Source organism: Haematobia irritans, chromosome 2 (genome assembly GCF_050003625.1).
Source record: "Haematobia irritans isolate KBUSLIRL chromosome 2, ASM5000362v1, whole genome shotgun sequence".
Classification (NCBI taxonomy): Eukaryota; Metazoa; Arthropoda; class Insecta; order Diptera; family Muscidae; genus Haematobia; species Haematobia irritans.
Window position 1 is genome coordinate 141,964,840 of NC_134398.1, and position 14,387 is coordinate 141,979,226.

General features: G+C 37.1%; 1 protein-coding gene across 2 annotated transcripts in view; it reads left to right on the top strand.

Annotated features, from left to right (window-relative positions):
- Positions 1 to 3,476: 3,476 nt before the first annotated feature.
- LOC142226383 (uncharacterized) overlaps positions 3,477 to 14,387 on the top strand; it is a 34,253-nt gene continuing 23,342 nt past the window's right edge. Inside the window, exons 1-2 of one of the 2 annotated variants that reach the window (XM_075296369.1) lie at positions 3,480 to 5,445; positions 10,184 to 10,379. In XM_075296369.1, coding sequence (XP_075152484.1) covers positions 3,544 to 5,445; positions 10,184 to 10,255 — 1,974 coding nt within the window. In that variant the 5' untranslated portion in view covers positions 3,480 to 3,543 and the 3' untranslated portion in view covers positions 10,256 to 10,379. Of the gene's footprint in view, positions 5,446 to 10,183; positions 10,380 to 14,387 lie in introns of those variants that run through there. The other variant, XM_075296368.1, reaches the window with a different exon arrangement.

A 14,387-nucleotide genomic window follows, 5' to 3' on the forward strand; every position in this document is an offset into this window, starting at 1 on the left:
GTAAGATTAGTGAGATCGTAGACTTTATGAATCGGAAAAGGATAAGGGTCGCGGCGATCCAGGAAACAAAGCTGAATCCCACCTGCAGCCTACGACATTGTGATGGGTACAATGTCCTACGGAAGGATCGCACAAGAAATGGAGGTGGTGGCCTGGCTTTCATATTACACCGTTCCGTGCAGTATAGACCTATCACGCTTGTGCTAGACACTAATGACCCGTACATGGAATGTATGGGGGTAGCAGTTAAGTGTGGGGCTGCCGAGATAGAGCTATACAATGTGTACATACCGCCGGTTGGTAGCTGTGCTCCTGGTTATAGCCCAAACATTGAGTGGTTGTTGAGCGGGCATAACCGATTGGTTCTAGGAGATTTTAATGCCCACCATGAACTCTGGCATTCTCTCCTGGGTAATGACCAGAGGGGCATAGCTTTGGCAGAGCAGATAGACGACTCCACATTTTGCACGGTGAACGAAGAGGCCCCCACGAGAATTATGGGTGACTGCAGCAGTTCGCCAGACTTATCGTTAGCATCGCCTGGTCTGATAAATGACGTCTCCTGGCAACCCGTCATTTCATTGGGTTCGGACCACCTCCCCATAATTCTCACCATCAACCGACCCTCCGATTTCATAACCTCTGAACGCCGGACGTTTATTAATCAAAAGAAAGCCAACTGGGAAGGCTTCAGAGAATACACCGATCGACGCTTCAGTGAGCTCCCGTCCCCCTCACATGTTCATGTTGCCCAGAGGGAGTTCCGGGACATCATCAACGCAGCAGCCGCTCGCTTCATACCCGCTGGTCGAATTGCCCAGGTGAGGCCCAACTTCCCAGCCGAAGCGGCGGGACTCGCAGACGAGCGTGATGAACGCCGTCGTGCTAACCCTGCTGATCCTAGAATCAGAGAACTAAATCTAGAGATTAGTAAGATAGTCGACGAGCACAAGCGGAACACTTGGTTAGAGCACCTGAAGCAATGTAACTTAGGAACAGGAACTGGTAAATTGTGGTCAACAGTTAGAGCCCTCTCGAACCCCTCCACAAGGGATGATGGGATTTCAGTCACATTTGGCGACGTGACTGTGACTGATCCGAAGAGGTGCGCCAAATACTTCAACCGACAGTTTGTCGAGCATCCCGAGAGTGATAGAGCGAAAAGGAGAGCCACCCGTCGTGTACGTGGTCTCCGAGCCGATGACACACCACAATTTACTGCAGTCGAAGTTACCAATGTCATCAACAGCGCGAAACCATCTAAGGCGCTGGGCCCTGACGGAATTTCAATGCTAATGCTGAAGCATCTGGGAATACTGGGAGTTGAGTACCTGACCAGACTCGTCAATTTGTCTTTGGAATCACACATTATACCCGATGTCTGGAAAATGGGAAGGGTGATTCCACTACTGAAACCGGGCAAAGATTCGAGCAAAGGTGAATCGTACAGACCGATATCCCTTCTGTCGCCAGTAGCCAAGACACTTGAGGCATTACTCCTCCCCAGCCTTGTGGAAAATTTTCCAGCTGCCCACCATCAACATGGATTCCGTAAGGTACATAGTACGACAACAGCCTTACATGCCATTTCGACACATATTAATAAGGGACTTAACCAGCCCAGGCCGTGTCACAGGACGGTCCTCGTGGCGCTTGACCTATCGAAAGCATTCGATACGGTCAACCATGCCACATTATTTGAGGACATCGAGAATACGTCCCTACCGGCAGGAGCGAAGCGTTGGGTGCTGAATTATATGTGTGGACGCCAGTCGTACGTGGAATTCAGGGACAGAAAGTCAAGACCGCGTAGAGTTAAACAGGGAGTTCCCCAAGGTGGGGTGATATCTCCGGCACTGTTTAACCTCTACATGTCCTCGATTCCACCCCCTCCTGACGGCGTCGAGATTGTATCATATGCGGATGACTGTACAATCTTGGCATCTGGGCCCAATGTTGATGACATTTGCGATCGGTTGAACGTCTACATAGCTAATCTTACCAGTTATTTCACTGCGAGAAACTTGAAGATATCCCCCACCAAATCCTCAGCCACACTATTTACTACATGGACGGCAGAAGTGCGCAGGCAGTTGAATATCAGAGTCGATGGAGTAATAATTCCGACCACAAATTACCCCAAGATTCTTGGGGTCACATTCGACAGCCTTTTTAGGTCATCTGCCCATGCCACTGCAATTTGTAATAAGCTCCGTGGTAGAAACAAGGTCCTCAAGTCACTAGCCGGCAGTACTTGGGGTGCGGACAAAGAAACCTTGCTAACTACTTATAAGGCAATTGGCCGGTCAGTGGTAAACTATGCAGCGCCAGTGTGGACACCGCAGACCAGTGATACGCAGTGGAATAACATACAAACCTGTCAGAACGCTGCTCTTAGAACTGCGACTGGGTGTCTCCGCAGCACACCCCTGGATCACCTTTATGTGGAGACAAAGATCATCCCTGTGCGAAGACACAACTACATGTTGTCAAAGCAGTATCTCCTGGGTTGTTATCGCAGTAATCATCCAAACCACCATCTTATGGATACACAACCACCACCCAGGAACGTAAGGGTTGATATACATAATCTAGAGCGCGAGATCCAGCGCTATAAAAGAGAGCCTCTAGATCAAGCAGCGTACCAGGCAGGTTTGAACAGGATTCATGAGGATACTGTAGCTGAAGCGGTGAGAAGCTACAAGGTTAATCCTGTTCTTGGAGTCCGACCACCGCCCATAGCACCGGAGGAAAGAGACCTCCCACGGCAGACTAGGGTAGTTTTGGCCCAATTAAGATCAGGCAAGTGCAGCCGCCTCAATTCCTACTTATCGGTGATTGATAGCAGCGTAGCTGACGTTTGTCCAATTTGCAACCAAGGGCCACACGACACGCGTCATCTTTTCTCTTGCCCAGCCAAACCAACCCGACTTACCACCAGATCACTCTGGACACACCCCATCTTAGTCGCAGAGTTCCTTGATCTGCCAACAAGCTGATGTACCAAGCGTATAACATGAAATGGATGAGATCACAATAAACTGTTACAACAACAACAACAACAACATGCCTTCGGACTTAACTTATAATGTGCACAATATATGGGATATGCTCGACACGAGCACTGTCGTCCGGAATAACTGATATGCGCTTTACAGACTATCAGTTATTCCGGACGACAGTGCTCGTGTCGAACATATCCCATATGTTGTGCATATTATAAGTTAAGTCCGAAGGCATAATCGATACTGCTGCATGTTTATGGGATCGATAACACATTTACCGATTATTTAGTCATCGCCGACAAGTCGCATCGATCCGACACACTGTAAGATTCTTTACAAACACCGACATTCCGTCAGGAATAACTGATAGTCTGTAAAGCGCAATAGTCTGTAAAGCGCATAAAGCGCATAATACCAAAGCTGCAGGCATTGTGCGACATCTATACGGTTGACAATTGTTTTCTTAGCAGAAGAGAACTTTTCATCCTCTTGCTTTTCATTCTCTCTGGTTCTACAAATGTTTTGAATTAAGTGAATTATGTTTAACTCGAGTTTCAATAAAAATCGGCCAATCTCGAGGGGTGACAATGGGCATTGGGGTTATATTGGCAACCGACGTAGCAATGGATCTAACCGGCCATTAGAGAATCAAAAGTTTTGGATAAACCAGGAATTGGCTAGTCGCAATAGCAACAATGGAAGTGATAACTCACATGGAATTGCCGGACCTTACAGTGACAGGAATTATGATGACAATGCAAATCATTACGATTCGGAAGAACGAAGTAATAACTTTGGATATTCTCGCTATGAAAATCGCATGGATGATCGATTCCATAATGGGGGAAGAGATGACAATTTTGACATGAATTCCGCAATGGGAGGTCGCATTAGTGTTTTTGACAGGCTAGATAATGGTCCCAGGATGGAAAATCGTCAATATGAACGTAATAGTTCTGTGGAAAATAGTATTTTTGGAAATTTAATGAGCCGGGGAAACACTTCATATGGTGGACAGTCTTGGATGGAACACCATCTGGATGACCATAATTTTGGGAATCGTGGAAATAATTCTTTTGATATGAGTGATGATACAAGACAAAATAATGTATCATACAGGAATCAGAGATTGTCTGGAGGATTTAATGGAAATACTGAGATGCCACAAATGGATTACATGAAGCATGGATCATCCCCATTGGGAAGGAGTAGAAATTCATTGCCAAATGATCAATTCGATATGGGAAACACTTTGCAAAATAATCTAAGGAAATCATTCACTGGATATAACGACGAACGTTTAGATGATGGTTATGGAATGGCTAACCCTAGTATTAGGAAACCCCCTAGCAACATTCAGGCTAACCTAATAGGAGGCTACAATAGGGTAAATGAGGATGGTGCATACAACGCGGAAAGTTTTGCCGACATAGAATATGGAAATAGGTACAATAACCAAATATCCGAAGAGATGGGGAACAGTAGGCGCTGGAGCATGCTTGAAAAATATGAAGAGAATCGTTCTGAATCAAGAAGTGGATACGACAGTTATAAGGATGAACCAGAATACCATAGACAACGTCATAGCAATCCAACTGGAAGAGGCTGTAAACCAAATAGCATACCAAAACGAAGCCTGGACAGGAAGGACGAAAAAGGAGGAACTTCTAAAAAAGCTAAAATGTTTACAGATGACGAGGGCAATGATTGTGATAATGCGGAGGATAAAATCTTATATCCAGGTGACCAAGTGGTCATAGCGAAAAAAGTTCACAGGGAATTCGATGTATTTGACTGGGATAATCTTATAAGAAAAAAAATTAAAAAAACCAATCCACCATTTTTGAATCCGATACTGAGAGACGCTTCCTATAGAAATTGTTCTTTAGTCAAGTCTTATCCCACAGGTCCAACAAAAAGAGATCCTTCCAACTACTGGCGTCGTTGGTGGGCACATTATGCCTATGTAGAAAAGTCTGTTGATAAGGTGAACAAAGATGATGAGTACATTAGACACAAAATGCAATTCCGTGTTGGGTCAGCTAAAACGTGGCAGGAATGCCATAGAATTATTAGCAAGTTTGGAGAAGACTGCAAAAAGCGAATCGATCAAATAACCGAGGATTCCTATAAAACCGATGATCACTTTAAATTTATCAAATTTCGGGCAATTTTAAGAGATGTCTACCTAAACTTTAGACGTTACGTGTCCACAATAAGGCGACATTCCATACGAAGGGACCTTTTCTTGATAAATGACCGAGTTAAATTAGTTTTGGTACTTCAAAATATTATATATCGATGGCATCACTGGAAGGATATTGTAACAAAGTTTGAAAGGGCTGAAATTTCTTTATCGGATGAAGTTACCTATGCGTATTCCATTCTAAGCTGTAAATTATTCAATTTCATTGTCAGTGAAAGTATAAAGGAACTAAAGGTAAGTTGCATATGTGAGCAAATAAAATTTATTTTTGTATTGTAATTGGAGAGTGTGCTAAGGTAAGATTAACTTTGGGAAACCCCAGTTTCTCATAGGTTTGCAGTCAAGAGATGGCTTGGCACACTTTCAATGTAGGCATTACACTAAGGTAGCTAAATTATAAAAATTAGTTTAGAACGTAGTTTTTGTTGTAGTTCTTACATTGGTAAGATTAATAAAGGAGACGTAAATCAAAATTATCTCCCTTCACAGAAAAAAATTTCACGAAAATTTTTCCAATTAAAATTTTAATTGAGTTTTAAGAAATATTCAATTAAAAATTTAATTGATTCAACAAATTTTTTAATTGAAACAAAAATCAATCACACAAATTAATAATATCAATTAATTTTTTAATTGGATCAATTAATTTTTTAATTGACTGTCAATTAATTTTTTAATTGATATTATCATTTATGTGATTGAAGACATTTCAATTAAAAAATTAATTGGATCAATTAATTTCGTGATTGAATCAGAAAAAAAAAATTTTGTGTGTTGTCACCGGTGTAAAAATGCCGATTCTTCGGCGCATTATCTTTATATTTTCTTGTAGATTTCATCGATAAGACCCACGTTTAAAATTCCTGACATAAGGCTCACCTATCGAGCAGAAGCAGTAAGACATACATATATGAGTGTGATGAAATTCATCGTAGTAATGGTGCTGATCGTAGAATCAGTGAAGTGAGCTTCCAAAGATCACAAGAGGAGCATAGCTTTCATTGTATGAGGACCTCCGCTACGTCGTTAAACGTCATGGTGACAGATCCACAGATCTGTTATGTTTAACCTCCATCTAGCATCTATTCCCCCTCTTCATGACGTCATTGAGATTGTATCTTTTTGCAGACGGACAAACGGGCCTCTTATAGCATAAGTGCACAAGCAAGGATTGTCGGCGAGCTTACGTTCGGTTGAAATTGGAATTGGACAGATTTTCTATAGAAATAAAATGTTGCCAAAATTTTCTATAGAAATAAAATGACAAAATTTTCTATAGAAATAAAATGTTGACAAAATTTTCTATAGAAATAAAATGTTAACAGCATTTTCTATAGAAATAATATTTTGACAAAATTTTCTATAGAAATAAAATTTTGACAAAATTTTCTATAGAAATAAAATTTTGACAAAATTTTCTATAGAAATAAAATTTTGACAAAATTTTCTATAGAAATAAAATTTTGACAAAATTTTCTATAGAAATAAAATATTGACAAAATTTTCTATAGAAATAAAATTTTGACAAAATTTTCTATAGAAAGGAAATTATGACAAAATTTTCTATAGAAAGGAAATTATGACAAAATTTTCTATAGAAACAAAATTTTTTATAGAAATAAAATTTTGACAAAATTTTCTATAGAAATAAAATTTTGACAAAATTTTCTATAGAAATAAGATTTTGACAAAATTTTCTATAGAAATAAAATTTGACAAAATTTTCTATAGAAATAAAATTTTGACAAAATTTTCTATAGAAATAACATTTTGCCAAAACTTTCTATAGAAATAAAATTTTGACAAAATTTTCTATAGAAATAAAATTTTGACAAAATTTTCTATAGAAATAAAATTTTGACAAAATTTTCTATAGAAATAACATTTTGACAAAATTTTCTATAGAAATAAAATTTTTTTATAGAAATAAAATTTTGACAAAATTTTCTATAGTAATAAAATTTTGACAAAATTTTCTACTTGCAGCAGAACTATCAACCAATTATCAGAATAAATTCAGGCAGTTCATTAAAGCCAACAATGAACCAGACTTGAAGCTTCCGAAAAAAGGTTTTGTATGATAGCCGGCTTATGCCGAAATAAATTCGAAACAAACATATCTCTTTTCCTATGCCACTGTCAAATCATCGATTTGAGTTCAGTTGGCTGGGTTTATTTTGGTTAAGCTATAAACAACGAAATAAAAAATAAAAATATAAAAAACAAAAACAACGAAATAAAATTTTGACAAAATTTTCTATAGAAATAATATTTTGACAAAATTTTCTATAGAAATAAAATTTTGACAAAATTTTCTATAGAAATAAAATTTTGACAAAATTTTCTATAGAAATAAAATTTTGACAAAATTTTGACAAAATTTTCTATAGAAATAAAATTTTGACAAAATTTTCTATAGAAATAAAATGTTGACAAAATTTTCTATAGAAATAAAATGTTGATAAAATTTTCTATTGAAATAAAATTTTGACAAAATTTTCTATAGAAATAAAATTTTGACAAAATTTTCTATAGAAATAAAATTTGGCAACATTTTCTATAGAAAGAAACTTTTGACAAAATTTTCTATAGAAAGAAAATTTTGACAAAATTTTCTATAGAAAGAACATTTTGACAAAGTTTTCTTTAGAAAGAACATTTTGTCAAAAGTTTCTATAGAAAGAAAATTTTGACAATATTTTATATAATTTTTTTTTGATAAAATGTTCTATAGAAAGAAACTTTTGACAACATTTTCTATAGAAATAAAATTTTGCTAAAATTTTCTATAGAAATAAAAATTTGACAAAATTTTCTTAGAAATGAAGTTTTGACAAAATTGTTAATAGAAATAACATTTTGATAAAATTTTCTATATAAATTTTGTTTGGTAGTTTTTTGGTAAAATTTTCTCCAAATTTTGGTAGATTATTTTTGTCTCGAGTGGCAACCATGATTGCACCACGGTGGCTCTCTGTATATATACAAACATCAAATCTTCGGCAAACATTAGCCGATTCTTCTATTATGGATGAGTGTATCGCGATTACAACAGACAGGCGAAGTACAGAGAAAACTCTCAAACGTAGACACTCTGAAAACCGGAGACCTTTTCAAAATGGATAATTTGTGTGAGAAGTTTGTGATATAAATATATTTATATTAATGTCTCATAACTGGACATCTCCCAAATGTGGACAACATTTAGGCGACCATGGGTTAGGTTAGGTATAGTGGCAACCCGATATTTCAGGCTCACTTAGACTATGCCGTCCATTGCCATACCACAGTAGTGAACTGCTCTCTTATCACTGAGTGCTGTCCGATTCTATGTTAAACTCTATGACAAGAACCTCCTTTTTATAGCCGAGTCCGAACAGCGTTCCACATTACAGTGAAACCACTTAGGACGGCTTTGAAATACTCAGAAATGTCACCAGCATTGCTGAGAGGGGATAATCCACCACTGAAAAACTTTTTGGTGATTGGTCGAAAGTGGGGTTGAACCCACAACCCTGTTCATGCGTATTTTTGTTTTTACCTCGTCCGGAAACGGCACTATCCGTGGATTGATCTTCTTTCAGGAAATTAACTAAAGTTTCGACAGAACGCGAGTATGAAGCGAATATTTTTGGTCGGCAATAAAGATAATATTCGATCGAAAACAAAGAAGTTGTTTTGTAATGTATAAAGTTTTGAGAGCTTTCTTTTAATATTAACATATTTTATTGAACAAAAACAAAAATCATTTTCTATACACACAAAAAAATATGTTTTGTCTTCAATCACGAAATTAATTGATCCAATTAATTTTTAATTGAAAAATCTTCAATCACAGAAAATAGTAAAGAAAAAGAAGATTAATTCGTAATCACTCCCAAAAAATAAAAAAATTCATCCAAATCTAAAAAAAATAATTTTTTTACATGAAAAACGTTTTTTTGCTCATATCTCCTAATAGGATATTGTGATACATGTTTTTGGGATACGCTTTTATTCTTTCACAACCACATCATCACAGCGATGTCCAATTATTTATATTTATTTGGTTAAATGCCGAAGCAGACGAAGAATTATTAGAATTATGTTTTGGAACCATTTAAAAAGTTAATGACCTACGGCTTAGTAAATGTTTGCAAGTGATACAGCTTTATCGACACCTATTGAGAAAGTAAATTAAAATTAGTTTTAAATTAAATCAATTTTATGGTTTTGATTTCTCATAAAACTTCTGATGAAACAAATAATATAGTATAATTAAAAAAATGATTTTTATAAACTATTGGTTTGGTTTTCATAGAATAAATCGAATTCTCTGCTTCGTTTTGTATTCGATAGAAATGGTAATCGTAATTATTCACGCTTTGCTGCTGAATTTTTGGGATGCTCCTTTGAGCGATATCTTGAAATTAGATGCCTGTTTTCTTTATATTGTTTTGAAATCAGGTAAACCATCATATCTTATTTCTTATTTCTGCTTGTGGAGTACAACAAGGACCACTCAAATACTCATTGAACATTTCAATCATAATATTCTGGAACGCTCGTTTGTGATTCGAGTTACCAGACTTTGGAACTACTTATCTCAAGATATAAAACAATTTTCGAATAGTGTTCACGTTTTTAAAAATAAGTTAATATTCCTTTTTGCTCAGGAAGCTTAACAGTTTAGTCATTGGCAATTTCTGTCTCACACTTATTTATTATTTTTTTTAGAAATGGGCATTGAAGATTTTGCTAGATTTTAAGTTTTTTTTTTTATAGTTTTAGAATTTTATCTAATTATACAATTATTTTTCGAGCTTTATGGTTTTTTAGAATTTTTCGTTTTAGTGCTTTAGCAATTTTTGATGTATGTAAAATATATTTTAAATCAAGCTATTGTTCTACATTATATATCTATCAACATATGGCCCATGGAGGCTCAGTTTGATTAATAAATAATAATAAATTGTTTTATTTTTTTTTGTAGAAAATATGCGCGGATGATTGGCCCGAATTTAATTTATATTACAACTGTTTAATAAAGCAGCATAACAATTAATCATATCTGAATGAGCACGATTTATTTGTTTGCAGTATTTATTTTAAATGGTGATGTTCAATCTATTTTACATTTGAAGTCTAAAATTAATAAAAAAAAATGATTTTGTCTTCATTAAAAACAATAGCTTTTTATTCTGGAATCTGTTTAACGGCCATTTTTATATAGAGCTCCGTTTGGCTAGTTAATAAGAAGTAAATTCGTTGTGGGTTAAGGTTTGCAAACTAACTTGTGAGTATAAAGACAGGATTATAATCACATTCATTCAACGGTTTAAATTTTTGTTAGCTAACTTTTCTCTAACGGACATTCGGGAAAAAGGGGGGTAATTTGAATAAAATAACATAACAAAATACAATATTAATTTTTAATATACATTGAAATCTCTCAGAAGTAGACATCCACGGTCGCTTAATTTTTGTGTACATTTGAGAGGTATTCACTTATGAGATGTTAATATTAATGTGATATTATGGCAAATGTCGCATGGAAGTTGCTCACTTTTGAGAGGTGTCCGGTTTTCGGATTGTCCAAGTTTATGAGGTTTCACTGTATTCATTTGAAATTAATTAGCAATAATTGGGGAAAGAAAATCTCCTTATATTGACTGTAATTGATAGGATCTATAGCGTTTATACAGCCTAATAAACGGAAGTGCTAGCTGAATCTGAATGACAACCTAATTTAAATGGGTTGACATATTGTATGTCAGGAAAACCAGCAAAACTAAAATTACAAAATCTCATTCGGGCCGAGGACAAGGGAAATTTAAATGCATTTGAGCTCTGTGACATTTTAGCCACATTTTTAGCAATTTGACCTCTACTCCATTTTTGATACGCTGGATTAATACCTATACTTCCGAAGGCTTCGTATTATTTTGTCAAACGCTTTGGCAGGCACATCATCAAAACTTCCGACTAAAGGTTTCAATTATCACGCTAAAATAGCAAATTTTCATTAATAATTTATTTTATAGAATATAAACTTTGTGAAAAGTTGCTTTCGGCTATTCCCCACCAATTTATATTAAAATTTTAAACAAAAACTTATAATTTTATACTGTTTTTACTGATTTATTTTTGGTTTTAGGGGCTGAACTCGAATTTAGTATCCACCTTAATATCGGGTTCCTGAACATAACTTAGTTATTGGGTATTTTTATTGGGGTTCAAATTAACATCAGTTAAATTATGGTCTAAATATGCGGCATTAACGACATTTTTATGCATCTTATAAATATGAGTTGCTCACTATGTACATCATGATGAGTCGGACGGAACCGATAAAAATTCGAAACGTCAGCCTTTCCCAATTTTACGTTTTGTTTCGTCATTTACTGTATCAATTAAATTGCGTTCGCATTGAAAAATTAAAAATGCACATAGGGTCTAGTAGACACAATTTTTGCTATTCGCCAGAAACATTTTCTATTTTTGCTAGCGAGTATATATGGTCGGTACTATCATGGGTACTAAGTTCAGTTTTTGGATTGAAATATTCTCGGTTATTTCATTAAAATAATTTTAAAACAGATGATACTCAATTGATGCGTACGGTGTTCTAGGTTAGGTTAGGTGTAGAGGATGACATCAATTTTTGTGTTGAAATTGATGTTCACTTAGACCAGTATAGGTCCATTGTGATTCCTCGATGTGATCTTTCCATCTTCTTCCTTCCGATGCGGTCCGCTTTGTCTTAGAGCTTCCTCCTGCTCGTTCTCTTTGAAACAAATCTCAAAACAAACAACCAGAGGCCCTGATGAATACAAGCTGCACTCCCGCAGATCAGTGAGAGCCTGAAAGAAAAAGGAGCCCCGTATCTCGTTTCTTCTAAAGGATAAAACTGGACAATGACACAGGAAGTGGTACGATCCGGATCCAGGCACCATCTACAGATATCATCGTCTTTAAGTCCTATTCTTACCATGTGTTTCCCAACTGAAGAAACCCAGCGTCTTCGCCATAGTTCGTCATAGTTGACCTCTATCCTGTAATGATAAGAAGACAGTGGAAGAAAAACGTCCGCTAGGACATTATTCCTTCCACGAGCGCCCTCCTTAGCCAGCACATCCGCTTCATCATTGCCTATTATCCCATAGTGCCCAGGTACCCAGCACAGAGTTATATTATCCTATTCAGTGAGAACCTTGAGTTCTCTACGACAGCGGCTGACTACCGTAGACCTTATGTCAGCACTGCACAATGCCTTTATAGCTGCTTGACTGTCGATGAAGAAGCTGATATCGCTTCTGAATAACGACCTCATCAACAGCGACTAAGCAGCCTTTGTGATCGCAGAAATCTCAGCCTGAAAAATACTGCAATCACTATCCAGCGTGTAAGACTCCCTTATTTCTAGTTCACTGCAATAGATGCCGCTGCCCGTTCCTTCCTCCATCTTTGACCCGTCCGTATACATGTTCAGGGTTCCGAAGGGTATCCACCTGTCTTCCCACTCCTCTATACTTGGTATAATGTATGTCGGTTCGTTATGATAAACATGTTCCGTGACCATATGATCCGTCTCTCTATACTGCCCGGCCAGAATCTCAGTATGCCTGCAGGCTGTCCTCTCCAGCGTGTTCAAGCTCTTAAGTCTCAAAAGTGTCAGTTCCGCCGTCATCCTTACGTGTAAATCAAGTGGGATAACTCCCATCAGTACCTCCAAAGTGGCTGTGGTCCTCATAGCGCCTGTCATGTAAATAAGTGCAGTCCTATTTATTCTCAACATATGATTCTGGTGGTTCACGATTGTTCACCAAACATGACAACCATATGTGGCCACAGGTCTTACAACCGCGGTATAAAGCCAGCCAAAACGAGAAGGCCTCATTCCCCATCTCTGCCCGACCAATTTCTGGCATGAGTATAATGCCGCATAGGCCCTCTTTATGCGATCCGCAGTATTTTCCATCCAGTATAGTTTGGAATCCTAAAGAACTCCCAGGTACCTTGCTGATTTCGAGAGGGTCAGCTTCGTGCCCTGGAATTCAGGCGACTTGTAACCGATAACCTTTCTCCTCCTGGTGAACAGCACCAGCTCCGTCTTTCCAGGGTTCACCCCTAATCCGCATCCTAGTATCCACTCCGAAAGATACTGCAAAGTCCCGCTCAGCACATCCGAAATAGAGTCCAGGAATTACCCCGATACCATTATCACAATATCATCCGCGTATGCCACTACGTTGATGCCCCTACTGGTCAGCCCAGTCAATACCTCGTTCACCACCAGTAGCCATAGCAAAGGTTATATTACCCCTCCCTGTGGCAGTCCTCTAGAGGTCCTAGCCCTCCTTGTGGAGTTCGCTAGCTTGACCACCATGTCCCTGCTTAGCAGCATCACCTCGATCCACTTTATAACGAATTTCTCGACACCATTCTTCTCTAATGGCTGTACTACTTTATCAATTTTCGTATAATTAAAAGCACCTTCAATGTCCAGAAACGCCGCCAAAGTATATTCGCCATATGTCATGGATCTTTCTATGTGATGCACCACTGAGTGCAGGGCAGATTCTACAGATCTACCCTTAATGTACGCATGCTGACAGATTAATAGTTGCATGCCTAGCTGGTTCCTTATATGATCATCCAGTATCCTCTCCATCGTCTTTAGCAAGAAGGATGATAAGCTTATTGGTATAAAATCCTTTGCCGTTCCATGTGGTACGGTGTTTTAATTTAGATTTTGTCAAGGTATTTGTTTTCATTTATATTTTAAAGTATTTAAAAAAGTAAGCGCGAAGAGAAAGTGATTTTTAATTCGAAAACAATTGTCTTCCTACTGTTGACCGGTGAAAATTTCGTGAAGACGATGTTATCGACTTTGTATTTTCTCCCACACAGCAACACTTCTTTATTGGGAAGCAACATTTTGTCATTGAAAATTTCGTGTTAGACGATGTTATCGACTATATATTTTTTCCCACACGGCAAAACTTCCTTATTGTGATCCAATAGACATTTTCGCTAGTGTTGCATGAATTTCTAGGAGTTTTGACATTGATTAAATAAATTAATTTAGATTCATTTTAAAATATATATAAAGCACACTTCAATGTTCTTTTTGCCGCACACACATCTCTAGAATATTTGCTAGTCATAAAAAATTAATGCTTGTCAACAAAGAT